Below are 20,226 nucleotides of genomic sequence, written 5' to 3'. Positions count from 1 at the left end.
CAGGCAGGCAGGCTACAAGACCTTAAAGAAACAAACTGAAAAAGACATCAGAAAATGAAAAGACTTCCTATACTCATGGATCGATAGAATTAATATTGTGAAAATGGCCATACTATCAAAGGCAATATACAAATTCAATGCAATACTCATTAAAAATCCCATTATTGCTGAGTGCTGGTGGCTGTAATCCTAGCTACTCAGGAGGCTGAGATCTGATGATCGTGGTTCAAAACCAGCCCGGGCAGGAAAGTCCGTGAGACTTATCTCCAATAAACCACCAGAAAACCAGAAGTGGCACTGTGGCTCTAGTGGTAGAACATAAGCCTTGAACTGATGGACAGCCCCCAAACCCAGAGTTCAAGCCCATGACAGACCAAAAATGAAACAAACAAAAACCCTCCCAAATCATTCCTCACAAAATCAAAGAAATCAATACAAAAGTTCATATGGGGGGGGGGGGAGGAGGATGGGAAGGGATGGGAAGGGGAAACAAAGGAGGAGGCTACAATGCTTGATAAGAAATGTACTCATTATCTTGCCTGTGTAATTGTAACTCCTCTGTACAGTATTTTCACAATAAAAAAATTAAAAAATAAAAAACAAAAGTTCATATGGTAGTAAAAAAAATCTCAAATTGCAAAAACAATCCTAAGTAAGAAGAAGAGCTGGAGGTATCACAATACCAGACTACTGAGCCACTGTAACAAAACAGCTTGCTACTGACTAGAAGACCAATGGAAAAGCACAGAAGATTAAGAAATAGCCAGGTGCCAGTGGTTCACATCTGCAATCCTAGCTACTCAGGGGGCTGAGATCCAAGGATCCAGGTTGAAGTCAACCAGGGCAGTAAAATCCCATAAGACTATTAACCACCAGAAAACTGGAAGTGGTGCTGTGGCTCAAAGTGGTAGAGCACTAACTGTGAGTGAAATAACTCAGGACAGCACCTTAGCCCTGAGTGCAAGCCTCATGACTGACAAAAAAATCCAGAAATGAAACTACACATCTACAGCCAATTAATGTTTGGCAAAGAAGCAAGACAAACTTTTCAACAAACAGTGCTGAGAAAACAAAGTATACCTGCAGGAGACTGAAACTGGAATCTATCGTTCATCCTTGTACAAAAAAAAAAAAAATCAACTCTACTTAGATCCAGGTTCACAGCTAGCCAAGCAGAAAAGTCTAAGTGAGACTCATCTCCAATTAACCACTCAAGACAGAAGTGGCCAGGCACTGGTGGCTCATGTCTGTAATCCTAGCTACTCAGTAGGCTGAGATCTGAGGATTGCAGTTCAAAGCCAGTCCCGGCAGGAAAGCTTGTGAAACTCCTGACTCCAATAAACCAGAAAACTGGAAGTGGCATTGTGGTTTAAGTGGTAGAGCACTCACCTTGAATTGAACCAGGCTGAGTTCAAGCCCCACAACCAATAACACACACACACACACACACACACACACACACACACACACACACACACACACACACACACACACACACACACACACACACACACACACACACACACACACACACACACACACACACACACACACGGCTGGGAGCCAGGCACCAGTGGTTCATGCCTGTAATCCTAGCTATTCAGGAGGCTGAGATCTGGGGATCACGGTTCAAAGCCAGCCCAGGCAGGAAAAGTCCATGAGCCTCTTATCTGCAATAAACTACACAGAAAACCGAAGTGGCGCTGTATCAAGTGGTAGAACTCTAGCCTTGAGCTGAAGAGCTGAGGGACAGCACCCAGACCCAGAGTTCAAGCCCCACGACTGATCCCCCCCCCCCAAAAAAAAACAGGGCTAGGAAGGAATGTGGCTTAGTGGTAGAGTGCTTGCATAGCATGCATAAAGCCCAAGGTTCAATTCCTCAGCACCACATAAACAGAAAAAGCCAGAAGAGGTGCTGTGGCTCAATGGTAGAGTACTAGCCTTGAGCAAAAAGAAGCCCCCAGGACTGGCGGAAAAAAAAAAAAAAAAAAAGCAAGAGAACAGCAACAGGTAAGCCTATCAACAAATGGGCAAGTGAACTGAACAAATTCACATATGAAGAAATACAAATGGCTAATATAAACATGAAGAGGGCTGGGAAGGTGACTCAGTGGTAGATTGCTTGCCTTGTATGCATGAGGCCCTGGGTTCGATTCCTCAGCACCACATAAGCAGAAAAGGCCAGACGTGGTGCTGGGGCTCAAGTGGTAGAGCGCTAGCCTGGAGCTGAAAAGCAAAGGGACAGTGCTATTCAGGAGATTGAGATCTGAAGTTCAAAGTTCAAAGGCAGCTAAAGTCCATGAGATTTTTACCTATAATTATCCACCAGAAAACCAGAAGTGGTATTGTGCCTCAAGGGTAGAGTGCTTGCCTTGAGCTGAAGAGCTAAGGGACAGCACCCAGGCCCAGAGTTCAGGCCCCAGGACCAACAAAAAAAAAAAGAAAGAAGGAAAACAAAAAAACAACATATGCTAAGCTGGAAATGTAGCTTAGTGATAGAGTGCTTGCCTAGCGTGCATGAAGCCCTGGGTTCTATTCATCAGTACCACATATACAGAAAAAGCCGGAAGTGGTGCTGTGGCTCAAACGGTAGGGTGTAAGCCTTCAGCAAAAGAAGCTCAGGGACAGTTCAGGGACTAGGAAGAAAAAAAAATGCTGAGGTGGATGTGTGAAAAAGGATTTCTCAATATACTGTTGGTGGAAATGTAAACTAATACAACCTCTGTGAAAATCAGTATGTAGATTACTCAAAAACCTAAAAATAGATTTTATGATCCTGACACACCACTACGGGGCACATATCAGAAGAAGAGTAAATCAATTTATCAGAAAAGCACCTGCCTATTCATGTTTATCATAACATTATTCAGAAGTGGTAAATGGATAAAATGTGAGATATTTATCAATCATGTTTTTACTTGTAGAAGGTAAATCTAAAAACCATTCATACTCATGAACATGTACATAAATATAAATAACAATTATTTAGATGGTTAAACGTAGAACATGAATCAAGCTAAGAGACTACTCAGGAGGAGAGGGGGGGAATGGAAACAGAAAAAGATAAATATAAATTACATTGTAAATATATATGAGAACAGCATAGAATACTCAACACAAGCTGATAATAGGGGGATAGGAAGTAAGGGAAATAAGATTCTTTTTTTTGGGGGGGGTGGGTCCTGTCGTGGGGCCTGAACTCTGGGCCTGTGCTGTCCTTCAGCTCCTCAGCTCAAGGCTAGCGCTCTACCATTTGAGCCACAGCGCCACTTCTGGCTTTTTTCTTTTTTTTTGCTTATGTGGTGCTGAGGAATCGAACCCAGGGCCTTGCATGCAAGGCAAGCACTCTACCACTGAGCAACCTTCCCAGCCCGGAAATAAGATTCTGTACATGGGTGGGGAAGGTATTTGCTGGCAAGGAAGGTAAAGAAGTTTGAATATTATCAGATTATTTACAACTGTGCAACAAGGAAACCCGTTAAGGATGCTATTTTTGCGTGCGTGTGTGTGTGTGTGTGTGTGTGTGTGTGTGTGTGTGTTTAAGGATGCTATTTTTGCGTGTGTGTGTTTAAGGATGCTATTTTTGCGCGTGCTCATGTGTGTGTGTGTGTGTGTGTAAGGATGCTATTTTTGTGTGTGTGTGTTTAAGGATGCTATTTTTGCGTGTGCTCGTGTGTGTGTGTGTGTGTGTGTGTGTGTGTGTGTCCGCGCGCGCGTGCACGTGCGCGCGCAGCCCTGGGGCTTAAAATAAGGGCTTAGGCACTGTCCCCAAGCTTCTTTTGCTCAAGGTTAGTGCTCTACCGACCACTTAAGCCACAGAGCCACTTCCAGCTTATTTTTTTTAATAGTTTATTAGAGAAGTGAGTCTCATGGACTTGTCTGCTGGCTTCTAACTGCGATCCTCAGATCTTAGCCTCCTAAGTACTAGACTTACAGGCATTTGCTTCCAGGGAGGCAGGAAGTATGATAGAGAAAGGAAATTGATTGGAATACAGTATAAATACATATGGAAATATAACAATGACTCTCCCATATCTATATAAGCCAATAAGCAAAAGTCCTTGGTGAAACAGTAAAAGTAATTTTAACAAATTTCAACTGGAGGGGCTGGGAACATGGCTTAGTGGTAGAGTGCTTGCCTAGCATTCATGATGCCCTGGGTTCAATTCCTCAGTACCACATAAACAGAAAAGGCCGGAAGTAGCATTGTGGCTCAAGTGGTAGATTGCTAGACTTGAGTAAAAGAAGCTCAGGGACAGTGCCCAGGCCCTGAGTTCAAGCCTCAGAACTGGCAAAAAAAAAAATTCAACTGGAGAAAATATCTTAATATTTAGGAAGTAATTCATAAAACACATTTACAACACACTGAAAGATGATGGTTTTGTGAAACAATTTAGGTCTGAAGTTTGTGTTATTATAAGCTGAACTGTTTATTTTCTTATTGTTATTATACAACAGGTTACCTGAATTTTTTTATGAAATATTTTTTTTCTTAAAAAAATACCCAAACTGCAAATCTCATAGAACTCAGAAATGTTATAGACTGTTATAGACAATTTGCTCCAGAAAAGTTAGAATGTGTTTGTGACTTTAACTGAGCATCATTATCCCACAATACTGTGAAATTTGGGAAATTACGTAATCACTTAATCATAATAAAAAAAAATACCCAAACTGATAATTAAGACTTGGATATTTCCTGGCTATTCAACTTTTACTTAAAATGAACCTGCATCTTCAAGAGAAATAATGGACAATATATGCAGCTAATAATAAATTTCAAGTGTCCATGTAAAAATAATTTTCAAAAATTTACATACAGGGAAGGGAAAGTGGGAGAAAAACAAGAGAGGATGTAACAATATTTGACAAGAAATATACTCGTTACTTTATGTATGCAACTGTAACGCCTCTGTACATAACCTTGACAATAAAATTAGATTTTAAAAAAATTTGCATTTGCCACACTGAACTTGACTATTTCCCAATGTCTGAGGATTTTTCTGATGATTAGTGATGATACTAATAAACAAATTTTTAAAAATACAATAAGCCAGGCACCAGTGGCTCATACCTTTAATCCTAGCTACTCAGGAGGCTGAGATCTGAGGATCGTGGTTCAAAGTCAGCCCAGGCAGGAAAGTCTGTGAAACTCCTATCTCCAATAAACCACCAGAAACAGGATGTGGCATTGTTGCTCAAGTGGTAGAGCCTTGAGCTGAAGAGGTGAGGGACAGTGACCAGGCCCAGAGTTCAAGCCCCATGACTGACAAAAACAAAACAAACAAAAAAACATACAATAGAGCCAGGTGCCAGTGACTCATGCCTATAATACTAGCTACTTAGGGGGCTTAGATCTGAGGACTGCAGTTCAAAGCCAGCCTAGACAAGAAAGTCCATGAGACTCTTATCTCCAATTAACTACCAAAAAAAGCCAAAGTAGGGCTGTGAGTCACATGGTAGAGCATTAGCTGTGAAAAAAAGCTCAGGGACATTATCCAGGCTCTGAGTTCAGGCCCCAAAACACGCACACATTCTCATTCGCGCTCTCTCTCTCTCTCTCTCTCTCTCCCTCTCTCTCTCTCTCTCTCACACACACACACACACACAAATAGACTGAAGGAAGGGATGACATTGTCCAAAAAGAAATGTACTCTTTACTTAATGTAACTGGAACCCCTCTGTATATCACCTTTATAATAACAATTTAAAAATTAACAAACAAACATATAATAGTGATATATAATGTCAAGAGTTAGAAACCCTGGCTGGTGATATAGCTCAGTGTTAGGTTTCCCTAGCATTCAAGGTGGCGGGGGTGGGTTAACACATGTGCACTGGGAAGGGCCCAGGTATGGAACCTGCTAGCCTTGAGCAAAAAGGCTCAGGGACAATGCCCAGACCCCAGACCCTGAGTTCAGGCCCCAGAATAACAAAACAAAACAAATTAATTTTAATGTAGTAGTCTATGAGCAATTAATTTTAATGTAGTAGTCTATGACTACTTACACTTTCCTATCAAGCATAATGCCTGAGTTCAATCCCCAATAATACACACAAACACATACACACACACACACACACACACACACACACACACACACACACACACACACACACACACACACACACACACACACACAAATACAATATAGGCCCTGAGTCCATCTCCAACATCATCAGACTATGACTAGTTCTTTTATATAAGAATATATGCAGATATAGGTATCTATCTGTAGGTAGGTACAGACAGATAGATACAATGTCCAGTCTAAACACAAAATTCACTTATTTCAAATACATCATACACATTAACCCACAGATAATTTTACATAGTATTTTTAGTACAACTGAATTTTGATTATGACTTATCACATGAGGTCAGGTGTTAAACATTCTAGTTGCAACATCATGTTAGAACATAAATTTTGGATTTTGCAGCATTTACAATTTCAGACTTTTAGATTTGGGATACTTATTTGCAAAATTAAAGATTTCAATTACATGACCACTAATCCTTTACAGCAATGAAATTCTGTGACTGCAAAAGACAAAAGTATCAGATCACAAGTGAAAATGTTAGAACTCTACATCTCTTTAAATTTCTTCTTTTTTGGGGGGGTCCAGTCGTGGGGCCTGACCTCTGGGCCTGGGCACTGTCCCTCAGCTCTTCAGCTCAAGGCTAGCGCTCTACCACTTGAGCCACAGCGCCACTTCCAGATTTTTTTTCTTTTTGCTTATGTGGTGCTAGGGAATCAAACCCAGGGCCTCATGCATGCAAGGCAAGTGCTCTACCACTGAGCCACCTTCCCAGCCCCCTCTTTAAATTTCTTTAACCATGATATTTCACAACATTAAAGACAGGCACCCAGAAAAAAAATTGAAATAACATTTTATTCATACTAATTTTTCTGTGAACATGACTTTGTGCATGCTAGACAAATGTTCTACCACTGAGCTAGTTATTTTTTCTCATGAGTTTAAAAGTATATTATTGGAGCTGGGAAGGTGACTCAGTGGCAGAGTACTTGCCTTGCATTCATGAGGCCCTGGGTTTGATTCCTCAGCACCACAAAAGCAGAAAAAGCCACAAGTGATGTGGTGGCTCAAGTGGTAGAGTGCTAGCCTTGAGCTGAAGAGCTGAGGGACAGCTCCCAGGCCCAGAGTTCAAGCCCCACGACCAGGGCAGGGGGGGGGGGGGAGTGTGTGTTTTCAGGTGTGTATGTGCATGTGTATGTGCCATATGCTCAAGGCCTCACAATTGCTAGGCAAGTGCTCTGCCACTTTAGTCAAGCGCCCAAGACTTTTTTTGCTTCAGTCTATTTTTCAGATAACATCTCACAATTTTGCCCTGGGTCACCCTTTGATCCTGATCTCCCTTTCTCAATTCCTTTTCCAGTAGAAGTAAGATACCACATTCAAATTAGACCCTGTATTGATCATTTCTGCACAGTTGGCCTTAAACCCAGAGTCTCATGCACACTGAGCAAGCCTGGGAAATATGGCAAGAACATAAAGATTGAATGTTACGTTTATAAACAGTAGAAATACACAAACTATATGCTTTGCTCAATGCATAAAAATAAATGTACTAAATGTACTTATTCCTTAGCTTGAAATTCAGAGAGATGCATCCAAATGTGTGTCAAGTGTTATTGGTCAGTAGTTTCACTAATCTAAATTACAACCAAATCCATCAACAATCAGTGAATACAACTGTGGGTTTTATCAGTGATAAAGCAGTCCGATTAGCATAAGAGAGATTCTGGGTGGGTCACTGGTGGCTCACTCCTGTAATCCTAGCTAATCAGGAGGCTGAAATCTGAAGGTCTTGGTTCAAAGCCAGCCTGGGCAGAAAAGTCCATGACACTCTAATTTTCACTTAACCATCAGAAAACTAGAAGTGGCACTGTGGCTAAAGTGGGAGAGTGCTCATCTTGCACAAAAAACTCAGAAACTGCACCTAAGACCTTAGTTCAAGCCCTAAAACTGGCACAATAGTAATAACAACAATAATAATAATCAGTGAATAAACAAAAAGTGAACTCATAAATGAATTTGGTGAATGAAGAAGGTATGAACTAGGACTGAGACTTCCATTAGATACTCTTAGGAAAACCAATTCAAGAATAATCCTTAGAACAACACTTAACTCAAAGACAACTTTGTGTGTATATGCACACGCATGCATGCTGGTACTTGGGCTGTTTCTTGGCTTTTTCTTTTCTTTTTCTTGGTTGTGGGGCTTGAACTCAGCACCTGGGCACTGTCCCTAAATTCTTTCATCTAAGATCAGTCCAGGCGGGGCTGGGAAGGTGGCTCAGTGGTAGAGCGCTTGCCTTGCATGCTCAAGGCCCTGGGTTCGATTCCTCAGCACCACATAAGCAAAAAGAAAAGAGCCGGAAGTGGCGCTGTGGTTCAAGTGGTAGAGCGCTAGCCTTGAGCTGAAGAGCTGAGGGACAGCGCTCAGGCCCAGAGTTCAGGCCCCACAACCGGACCCAAAAAAAAAAAAAAAAAAAAGATCAGTCCAGGCAAAAATGCAAAGATTCTATTCCAAAATTAACTGAAGCAAAAAGAGCTGGGAACATGGCACACATGGTAGAATGCCTGCCTGGAAAACATGGCACCAAAAGAAAAAAGAAAAAAAAAGAAAACAGAAGTGACACAACATGGTTTTATAATTCTTAAATTTTTTTCCAATCTGTAATAGCTATTAATTAGCTGGCTGAAGAATGAGTCACATAACATATATATGTATAAATACTCATATTAGTTTATACTTATTACATAATCTTTATTTTCTTTTTGTGTGTGTGCCAATCCTAGGGTTTGAACTCAGGACCTGGGTGATGTCCCTCACCTTTTTTTTTTCAATAAACGTTATATGAAGAAACATACAGGCACAATGCTTCCCTAAGAGTAATTAATTTCTCAGCTTTTGGGCAAGCGCACTACCACTTGAGTCACAGCTAAGTTTGCTGGTTAATTGGAGATAAAGTCTTAACAGACTGTCCTGTCCAATCTGGCTTCAAATCACCATCCTCACATCTTAACATCCCAAGTAGCTAGGATTATAGGCAAATTCACTGGTGCACAACTCTGTTTTCATAACAAAGTCCCAAGGCCATATCCATGGACCATCTTTCTTTCCTACCAAACCTCACAGGCAAGAACAATTTTTGCTATAGTAAACACTACAAACCAGAGAAAAATTAAATATCTACCAAAGAATCATGAGGCAGAGGAGAAAATTTTAAAAGGGTCATGCAGCTGGGCGCCGGTGGCTCACGCCTATAATCCTAGCTACTCAGGAGGCTGAGATCTGTGGATCACGGTTCAAAGCCAGCCTGGGCAGGAAACTCTGTGAGACCCTTAGCTCCAATAAACAACTAGAAAACCAGAAGTGGTGCTATGGCTCAAGCGGTAGAGTGCTTGCTTTGAGCTGAAGAGCGCAGGGAAAGCACCCAGGCACAGAGTTCATGACCGACAAAAAAAAAAAAAGGTCATCCACTGTTCTTTTGTTTTTTGTTTTTGTTTTTGCCAGTTGTGGGGCCTTAACTCTGGGCCTGGGCACTGGCCCCTGAGCTCTTCAGCTCAAGGCAAGCACTTGAGCCACCGTGCCACTTCTGGGTCTTTCTGCTTATGTGGTGCTGAGGAATCGAACCCAGGGCCTCATGCACGCAAAGCAAGCACTCTACCATTGAGCCATCTTCCTAGCCCTCATGTACTGTTATGACAGCTACATACTTCTAAAATGACAGCTTCTTGAAAGCATAATTTTTTTTTTTTGGTCGGCTGTGGGGCTTGAACTGACAGCTCTTCAGCTCAAGGCGAGCGCTCTACCACTTGAGCTACAGCGCCACTTCTGGCTTTTTTCTTTTTGCTTATGTGGTGCTGAGGAATCGAACCCAGGGCCTCAAGCATGCAAGGCAAGTGCTCTACCATTGAGCCACCTTCCCAGCCCCTTGAAAGCATAATTTATGTTTAATTCATCATCCATGTCTTCATAGTTCCCGTCTTACAAGTAATATGCACTCAAAAACTACTCAACTGGATGTGAGGGCGATCTGGCTGCGACATCTGTCACCCCATTGATCGCCAGGGTTGATTCGGCTGATCTGGCTGGCTAGGCAGGTGTCCCCTTCCTCCCTCACCACTCCATGTGCGTCCCTCCCGAAGCTGCGCGCTCGGTCGAAGAGGACGACCAACCCCGATAGAGAAGGACCGGTCTCCGGTCAAGGGTATACGAGTAGCTGCGCTCCCCTGCTAGAACCTCCAAACAAGCTCTCAAAAACTACTGAACTACAAATAGATATAAATATAAAAAACAAAATGGATTACTAGTAGGTAGAGGTCAGCATGGTCTACATAGCAAGTGAGAGAAGGAAAGGACAAGAGTGGGTGGAAGGGGCTGGGAAGGTGGCTCAGTGGTAGAGTGCTTGCCTTGCATGCATGAGGCCCTGGGTTTGATTCCTCAGCACCACATAAGCAGAAAAAAGCTGGAAGTGGCGCTGTGGCTCAAGTGGTAGAGCACTAGCCTTGAGCTGAAGAGCTGAGGGACAGTGCCCAGGCCCAGAGTTCAGGCCCCACGACTGGCAAAAAAAAAAAAAAAGAGTGGGTGGAAGACAAAAGAAAAGAGAAGGATGGGCTCATAAAAACCCAACCCTCATTAATGGATGGGCAAATCACCTTTTCAAAAGCAGCTGTCTTCCCATCAGTAGCCATATTTCTTCTGATAACTTCTGGGCCAAGATTAAACACCTGGACCTAATTTTTTTAAGCCAAATTTTATTTAACTTTTACTTAAAGACAAATATTATCTATAATGTTTTTTCTAAATTTTTAATTGCTATTATAAAGGTGTTATACGGAGAGGTTAGTTACATAGTATGGTAAAGAGTGCATTTCTTTTGGGCTAGGAAGGTGACTCAATGGTAGAGTGCTTGCCTTGCATGCATGAGGCCCTGGGTTCAATTCCTCAACACCACATAAGCAGAAAAAGCTGGAAGTAGTGCTATGACTCAAGAGGTAGAGTGCTAGTCTTGAGCTGAAGAGCTGAGGGACAGCATCCAGGCCCAGAGTTCAGGCCTCTTGGCCAACAAAAAATAAAAGTCTATTTCTTTTTTTTAAGGGAGAGAGAAAAGACCTTATTTTTAAGCTATTAAAACCTTTTAAGAAAATTCTGCAAGCTGGGCATTGGTGGCTCAAGCCTGTAATCCTAGCTACTCAGGAGGCTGAGATCTGAGGATCGCAGTTCAAAGCCAGCCCAGGCAGGAAAGTCCGTGACACTCTTTATCTCCAATAAACCACTAGAAAACCAGAAGTGGTGCTGTGGCTCAAGCGGTAGAGCGCTCGCCTTGAGCTAAAGAGTGCAGGGACAGTGCCCAAGCCCAGAGTTCAAGCCCCACAACCGACAAAAAAAGAAAGAAAATTCTGCAATAATCAGAATTTCTGCCAATACTGTCAAAAAAAAGTATTTTTTTTTTGGACAATATCACTCCTTCCCTCTCAGATAATGTACTTTTTAGACTAATTTATTTACCAAAAAAACCTGATTCTATTAAATGTGATGTAACTAGTGATTGAGCAATAGGAAATAATCAATAATCAAATTATGCATGTAGTTATAATCATTGATATTACTTGATCCTTAAAAAAAAAAAAGCTAGGCACCATTGATTCACACCTGTAATCCTAGCTACTCAGGAGGCTGAGATCTGAGGATCGAGGTTCAAAGCCAGCCCAGGCAGGAAGTCCGTGAGACTTTTATCTCCAATAAACTACCAGAAAACTGAAGTGGCGCTGTGGCTCAAGTAGTAGAGTGCTGGCCTTGAGCTGAAGAGCCGAGGGACAGCACCCAAACCCAGAGTTCAAGCCCCATAACTAACACATACACACAAATAAAAACCTCTTTGATAATACAATGACAAAGCTTATCCATAAAACAATTTTTTTTTTTTGGTTAGTCATGAGCTTGTACTCAGGCCCTGGGCACTACCCCTGAGCTCTTTTGCTCAAGGCTAGCACTTTACCACTTTGAGCCACAGTGTCACTTCCAGTTCTCTAGTGGTTAACTGGAGGTAAAAGGCTTACAGACGTTCCTGCAGAGGCTGGCTTTGAACCTGGAGCTTCAAATCTCAGCCTTCTAAGTAGGTAGGATCACAGGCATGAGCCACTGGCAACCGGCCCACAAAGCATTTTTAACAGTTCACTTCATGGAGATCTTTCTCATTTTGTCACAATGTACTATGACATATGCAGTGTATGTTAGATGCTGATGTCAGTCTCCTAAAAGCTTTTTTTCTTTTTTCTTGCCTGTTCTGAGGCTTGAACTCAGAGCCTGAGCTTCTTTGTGCTCTGCTTCTTCCAGTTTTTGAGTTGTTTATTGGAGATAAGTCTCACAGGGACTTTTCTGGCCAGGCTAGCTTCCAAAACCTGATCACCAGATCTCAGTCTCCTGAGTAGTTAGGATTACAGGCACAAGCCACCTGTGCAGAGCCACCTGTGCTGGGCCTAACAGCTTTTAGTGAGGTCAGGAAAAATAATAACTGTAACAGTGGTAGTAGCAACCAGAGTAAGACAAAGGTTTTGTCCTCATGACATGAATAGCAAATAGACACAGAGGTTAAGTGACTTTCCAAAGGTAACTTGGTCATCAAGTATCTACACTGGCAGTCACAGGCAGTCTGACTCCAAGGTTTACAATCTTAATCTCTCTACATAACTATGAATCCCTATAAAGCTCAATGAGGTCAGGGTCATATGTGAAATAAAAATAGGCTAGTTATCTCCCTTTATAAGATATTATGATCAAGCAACTAAAAAATGTATCTCCATCCACAAGTCCTACTTAATTAACAATTTGAAACAACATGGTTACTGAGCAGAATAGCTTCTAATTGTAAAGCTTCTAAAAGTACTTTTTTCTAACATTTAGTGTAAATACAAAAAAATTATAAACTCCCACCATAATTCAAAACCGCATAGTTATCAGTTATTAATCTGATAGCTCTATCAATTCCAATGTCTAAAACCTCAAAGGAGAGATATTGTTATAATGACTCATCCCCAAAGTGTCAAATCTTTACCTTTGTTTACTACTAAGATTATGTTTGCATAAACCCTTTACACGATATAAAAAGGCATATTTACAATCCAAGTCAGATCCACAAAAAGCTACTTTCTGGTAAAGTTCATTTTCCCAAAGAAAAACAGTAAACCACCACAAATAGGTGGTTCACACCTGTAATCCTAGCTACTCAGGAGCCTGAGATCTGAGGATCACAATTCAAAGCAAGCCTGGGCAGGAAAGTTGGTGAAATTCTTATCTCCAATTAACCATCAGAAAACCAGAAGTTGCACTGTGGCTCAGAGTGGTAAAACACTATCCTTGAGCAGAAAAGCTCAGAAACAGTGTTCAGTCCCTGAGTTCAAGTCTCACAACAAAAGACCAGTGAACCTACAAAGGGCCCCACAACCAGGAAAAAGAAAAAAAATCTAAGAAGCAATGAAGGCTGAAGGTGCAGCTCAGCTCAGCAAAAGTAAAGTATAAAACAGGCTAGAGCCAGGTGCTGGTGGCTCACACCTGTAATCCTAGCTACTCAGGATGCTGAGATCTGAGGATCATGGTTCAAAGCCAGCCCAGGCAGGAAAGCCTGTGAGACTCTTATCTTCAAATAACCACCAGAAAACCAGAAGTGGCATTGTGGCTCAAATGGTAAAGCACTAGCCTTGAGTTTAAAGAGCTCAGAGACAGTGCCCAGGGCCAGAGTTCAAGCCCCACGACTGACAGGCCCATGACCAAAGGAAAAAAAAAAACTTAGATTCATGTGTATTCTAAGAGATTGTAATCATCAAGGATAAGCTGAACTTCTTAAAAAGTAATGTTTACTTAAACTAAGTAATTTATAATAAAAAGCATTTTCACACCTAATATTTCACTGACCACTATCATCCTTTCAAGTAGTTAGGGCAATCCATTATCCCTAGTTATGCATAAAGAATAAAGTGATGGGGCTGGGAAGGTGGCTCAGTGGTAGAGTGCTTGCCTTGCATGCATGAGGCCCTGGGTTCGATTCCTCAGCACCACATAAGCAAAAAGAAAAAAGCCGGAAGTGGCGCTGTGGCTCTAATGGTAGAGCGCTAGCCTTGAGCTGAAGAGCTGAGGGACAGCGTCCAGGCCCAGAGTTCAGGCCCCACGACTGGACCCCCCCCCAAAAAAAAAAGAATAAAGTGATGCCAGGTGCTGGTGGTTCATGCTTGTAATCCTAGCTACTCAGGAGGCTGAGATGTGAGGATTGCAGTTCAAAGCCAGCCCAGGTAGGAAAGTCTGTGAGACTCTTATCTCCAATAAAACACCAGAAAACCGGATGTGGCACGTGGCTCAAGTGGTAGATCACTAGCCTTGAGCCAAAGAGCTCAGGAACAGTGCCCCATCCCAGAGTTCAAGCCCCATGACTGACAAAAAAAAGTGATTTATCTCACATTATATAACTTGTTAACAGCCCCCCATTAAAATTATATGGCCTGGTATCATGGGTATTTTCCCCAACCCAATGCCTCTTCAAGTCACATCTGGATAGTCACAGAACTCTCCAGTCTGCCCAATTCACAAGGTCCAATACCAATACTATATGAACAACTGTCAGCTATGAATGACACTATTAAATGTGTTATGAACACAAAAAGGAAAGAAAAAACTCTGTTTCCTAAGAAACTTGGTACTCTTCTGCTAATCCTATACTGTGCCTATTATAGCTCTCACAACAGCCCTTCAAAGTAAGCACTGGTAGTCTCATGGTACACTTTAGGAAACAGGTTTAGAAAGGTAACCTAACTAGCATCACACTAGTTTCTATTATTTCACTTCCAACAGATGACTTCTCCCTAGTCCTGGTTGTTCTGCTTTGTTTTATGGTACTGGGTTTGAACCCAAGACTATTCAAATGTCAAGCAAGCTACCTACCACTTGACATTGATTTTTGGTTTTGGTTTTGCCAATCCTAGGGCTTAAACTCAGGGCCAAGGCACTGAACCTCTCTGTGCTCAATGCTAATGCTCTACCACTTGAGCCCCAACACCTCGTCTGGCTTTTTCTGTTTATGTGGTACTGAGGAATCTAATGCAGGGCAAGCACTCTAACACTAAGCCACATTCCTAGTCCTTGACATTTGAAACAAGTGAGGCATAATGGGTATTTGAAACTTTAAAACATAAAAATATTTTGGGGCTGGGAAGGTGGCTCAGTGGTAGAGCACTTGCCTTGCATGCATGAGGCCTGGGTTCGATTCCTAGCACCACATCAGCAAAAAGAAAAAAGCCGGAAGTGGCGCTGTGGCTCAAGTGGTAAAGTGTTAGCCTTGAGCTGAAGAGCTGAGGGACAGCACCCAGTCCCAGAGTTCAGGCCCCACGACCAGACCCCCCCCAAAAAATTTTTTTAATATAGTAAGTGCTTTATTCTTAGTTATTGACCAGAAAAGGGTAGCACTGTTGTATGACACGACAGGTATATTGGACATAAGTTAAAAGCATTGCTAAGCCTATTGAAATGTATGGTGCTATCATGCCCAGCATCAGTGATGACTTTCTGTTTATTCTTGGTATGTATAGGCCTTTGTCCTTGAGAAAGACTAGCTGTTAAAAAAAAGGGGGGGGAGGGGAGAGCTGGTGATGTGGCCTAGTGGTGGAGTGTTTACCTAGCATGCATGAAGTTCTGGGTTCAATTCCTCAGTACCACATAAACAAACAAACAAAAAAAAAAACAGAAGTGGCACTGTGGCTCAACTGGTAGAGTGGTAGCCTTGAGTAAAAGAAGCTCAGTGGCAGTGCCCAGGCCCTGAGTTCAAGCTCCAGGACTGGCAAAAAAGAAAAAAAAGTGGTATGTGCTTAACTAATAACATCTTATGTGGCCAGAGGAATCACACTTTTTTTTTCTCCTAGATCTAAGTTAATTCTCTCAAATAACATGTTAACACGTTGCTGGAAATGTAAGCCTGCCAAACAGTACGTGAAAACAATGAACTATGAACAATTTATCATTTTAATCACTTTTCTGAGGATTTTAACCAATTCGAAGAAGACATAAGAACAAAAAAAAATGTGTGCACTGTTAGCATCAAATATATATACATATATTTATATATTTATTTACCATTCCAGAATCTGATATCCCACCATCCTATATATATATATATATATATATATATATATTTATATATTTATTTACTATTCCAGAATCTGATATCCCACCATCCTGTCATGAACATTGGGGACAGATGTATCAGTCTCAAAATATTATGTGCTTCCCTTGGGTAGTAATTGCTAATGAGGAACTCTAATAAGAAAAAATTAAGCTGGACTCAGTAGAGCGCTAGACTTGAGCAAAAAGAACTCAGGAACAGTACCCAGGCCTTGATTCAAACCCCATGGCTGACAAAAAGAAAAAAGGAAAAATGTAAACATGATACTTCAGATAGTTTTGGAAAGATTATTGAAGGATTTCCCAGAAAAAAATTAATTAGCTTTAACAAGTTAAAGTGTATTACAACCCCAAAAGGATCTTCCTTATCTGAAGCTAGTGGGAGAAACTTTCTCTTAACACAAGCTGTTCTCATAATGATGAATAGCTTAAAAAGCTTTTAACCAAATCTCTACATTCTGGGAACAAATAACAAAAACTATGTCTATCTTTGCCCCACTGCAGGGCCCAACAGAAAAGCCTGCTGAAAGGACTAAAACAAGGGCAGGTGCAGATAAAAAGAAAACGGAAGAACTGAGCTAGAAAGAGAGGGAAGGTGGGTAGAGGAAAAAGTTCAAGGCTGACGGAGACTGGAACCCAGGAATTACTGGTGGAAATGGGTAACTCCAAGCAAAGTAAAGAAGTGACTGCCTAGACCAAAACCTGCCCTGTGCAAAGGACCTTTCTCTTCTACAGGTTAAACTTAAGTTAAAGAGGAAACAGGGTTCATTTACAACATAAGGGAAGACCTTGCACAAGAGTAAAGATAATAGGGTTGAGAGTATTGGGGGGAGGAGGGGGGAAGGGGGAAAGAACTGGAACACAAGGCCTAGAGTTCGCTCCCCAGCCACACAAACACCCTATAACTGGTTTTTTTAAAAGGAAAAAGTTAGTGCTTTTTAAAATACATGGATGCCGAGTGCCGGTGACTCACGCCTGTAATCCTAGCTACTCAGGAGGTTGAGATCTGAGGATCAGGATTCAAAGCCAGCCCAGGCAGGAAAGTCTGCGAGACTCTTATCTCCAATAAACCACTAGAAAACCGGAAGTAGTGCTGTGACTCAAGTGGTAGAGCTCTCGCCTTGAGTTGAAGAGCACAGGGACAGCGCCCAAGCCCATAGTTCAAGCCCCATGACCGACATAAATACATACATACATACATACATACATACATACATACATACATACATAAATGGGGGGAAAAAAGGATAAAATACATTGACTTGTCAGGCCCTCATGACTCATTCCTGTAATCCCAGCTACTCAGGAGGCTGAGATCTGAGGATTGTGGTTTAAAGCAAACCTGGGCAGGAAAGTCCATGAGCCTCTTGTCTTCTATTAACCAGCAAAAAAGCTGGAAATGGAGCTGTAGCTCAAGTGGTTAAAGCACCAGCCTTGAGCATGAAAGCTCAAGGAGTGCCCAGGCTCTGAGTTCAAGCCCCAGTTAACTTTATTTTTGGTGGCAGTGCATTTGAACTCAGAGCCAATAAATCTATTGTTTTAATGTGCTAAAAGGAGCAGTGTGTGAGCCATTATTTCATTAGTATGTTGGACTGACATTGAGTACCTGTACTCCTTCAGTCAGAAGGAAAAGGTGAATTGTCTGGGAACATCACTGTAATATATCAGTCTCAAGACAGTAATTCAAGCACAGAAACACCAATGGGGAGAAATTAGGAGCTTAAAAAAAAGTCTCCATTTCTGATCTTGAAATTTATTAGATAAAATTGTATTTGGTGATGATGTGGAAGGAGGAAGCTGTGTGGGTAAGGGTCTGTCTTGGACTATCAGAAAACAATCTGGGTGGAAAAGTGGGTCTGTTTCTGGAGACATCCCTGAAGGTTTATGTCCCAACTTTGGTACCTTCCCCTCTCCAAACTGGACAGTCCGCCCGCTGTCACTTCCGCCGGCTACTGGGGAAGGCAGAGGCACTGCCATGATCCCAGAAGTTTCTGGCCAGCTGCCCACTGACGTAGCCTAGAAGGCCACGGGGATCCACCTGGGAGCAGCTCGGCGCCACGTCCGGAGCTGGGCTCGCCGGCCGTCCCTCCGGCTGCGGGAAGGGCCCCGGCGGAGGGCCAGGGACGCGGGCGATCGCCAGCCTTCGCCCTTCCCCACGCCCCATCCCCCGCCCGGCTGGGTTTCGGGGAGCCGCCCCCTCCCCCGAGCCCGCCCATCCCCACCGCCCTCGCCTCCGGCCGCGACCCGCGGGGGTGGAGGGGTTGGCGGCGGCGAGCGCCCCCACCGGCGGCAGGCGCAGGTTCCCCCCCCCCCAGCCCTCGGGGGCAGCGGTCGCCGCCTCCCGCCCGCCCGGCCGGGCCTCCCCGGAGCAATAGGCTATCGATTCAGCCGCCTGTCGCTAGGAGCCCCGGGAGAGCGAGGCCTACACCTCCGGGCCGGAGCCCCAGCCTCGATTTCGCCACTTTCCCCACACCGGAGGAGGGGGAGGGGGAGGGGGGATGATGGTGGCTGGGGGCAACCAGGCCCAACTGGACGGGCGTGGGGAGAAAAACGGACCCCCCTGCAACAGCGGGAGAAGAGGCGTGCGGGCGTCCCGGCTCCCGCCAACAAGTCTCCCGGGGGTCCGCAGCCCTTCCGCCCTCCCCCCACTTGGCCGTGCGAGTTGCGCATTCAAGTTCAGGCTGGTGGCCCTCAGCCCCCCGCGCCGTCGCCACTCACGGAACCACAATAAAAACAAGACGCGGAAGAGGCCGACAGCGCCAACCGAGATGGAGCTGGGCCCCGAAAGCCCCACGGGGGGTTGGGGGAGAGGACGACTCGCAGCGACCCGCCCGCCGGCCCCGGGGTCGCGGCCCCAGCTCCGGGGCGTCCGGCCCTGTCACCAGCCAAGGCCCCAGCTCCATGACACGGGGAGGGACGCGGGGCTCGAGCTCCCCCCGCCCCCGGCCTCGGGCGCGCCGCGGGCTCGTCCCCCTCCAAATCTCCCACACAGCCCCCCGCACCTTTTCAAGTACGCGGAGGAAGAGTTTGCTGTGCAACTTTGTCAAGGCGCCTAACCTCGCCCCTACCCCCGACCCCCCCCCCAACACCTCCCGGGCGGCCAGAGAGGGGAGGGGACCACTTTGCACCCGGGGTGAAGCGCCTTGAGGACCTGTCAACCATTTTAGGTCTTTTTATAGAGAGACATACAGAAGACATCCTCTCCAACCCCTTCCTTCCCTGCCCTCCCTTCCCCTGCAAGGGTTTGAATTTGACACCGAATGCCAAAGGCAGGAGAAGGGGTGAGGGAGACGGGAGGGATGGGGGCGGACGGCAGGAGGGGAGGCGAGGAGGGGCAGCCAGGGATGGGGGGGAGGGAGTCAGGAAGGGGGCCGGGGCCGCGGGGGAGGAGAAGGAAGGGGGTTGATTTACCTGAGACCAGCCACTGGCCTCCATTGTTGGAGAATTCAATGGCATTGACACAGCCGAAGTGGCCCAGGAGGTCCTTCTTGTAGAGGTTTCTGCAGCCCCGCAGGCGTCTCCTCTGAAAGTCCTGAGTGAGCAGGGGGTCCCCATGCAAGCCCCGCTGGGACAAGAAGCCCACCACTGACCTCATGCTGCCCCCCAGGCCAGCTCTCCTCTTCATGCTGGAACCGCCGCCGCCGCCGCCGCCGCTCGCGTCGCCGCCCCTCCCTCGGCCTCCCGCGCGGCCGCCGCTTCCCCCCCGCCCGGCCCCCCTCCCCGACTGCGATCCCGAGGGTTCTTTAACCAGCCATGGCAGACACAGAGAGAGGTGTGGAGACGCTCCGTGGCGGGCGTTCGCGGCTTTCCGGCGGTCCCCCTCCCGCTCCCCCTCCCCTCCCGGCCCCCCGCCCGCCCTCCCCCGAGGCTCCGCCTTCGGCGTCTCCGCCCCCTCCAGCAGCTGATCCTCAGCTGCGCTCGCGCTTCCGTGATGCGCGGCCCTTCCGCCGGCCGCCGCGGCCCGGACGGAGATCGCGGGCGCCCCGGCCCCTCCCCCGAGCGGGCGGCTGCCGGAAGACAGTGGGCGG

General features: G+C 44.8%; 1 protein-coding gene across 3 annotated transcripts in view; it reads right to left on the bottom strand.

Moving 5' to 3' along the window:
* The window catches only part of Dcaf5 (DDB1 and CUL4 associated factor 5), a 109,847-nt gene extending 89,965 nt beyond the window's left edge, over positions 1–19,882 (bottom strand). The window contains exon 1 of one of the 3 annotated variants that reach the window (XM_070031404.1): positions 19,789–19,882. Coding sequence is in view for 1 of the 3 variants with exons in the window: in XM_070031402.1 (XP_069887503.1) it covers positions 19,610–19,823 (214 nt within the window). In the remaining 2 variants the exon portion in view is untranslated. Of the gene's footprint in view, positions 1–12,093; positions 12,165–19,609 lie in introns of those variants that run through there. The other 2 variants (XM_070031402.1, XM_070031408.1) reach the window with 2 other exon arrangements.
* Positions 19,883–20,226: the final 344 nt, after the last annotated feature.

This window comes from Dipodomys merriami, unplaced genomic scaffold, assembly GCF_024711535.1.
Source record: "Dipodomys merriami isolate MVZ:Mamm:240054 unplaced genomic scaffold, mDipMer1.0.p SCAF_1, whole genome shotgun sequence".
In the NCBI taxonomy this organism is placed as follows: Eukaryota; Metazoa; Chordata; class Mammalia; order Rodentia; family Heteromyidae; genus Dipodomys; species Dipodomys merriami.
The sequence above is the reverse complement of the archived record's forward strand: the minus strand, read 5'-3'. Positions and strand labels throughout refer to the sequence as shown.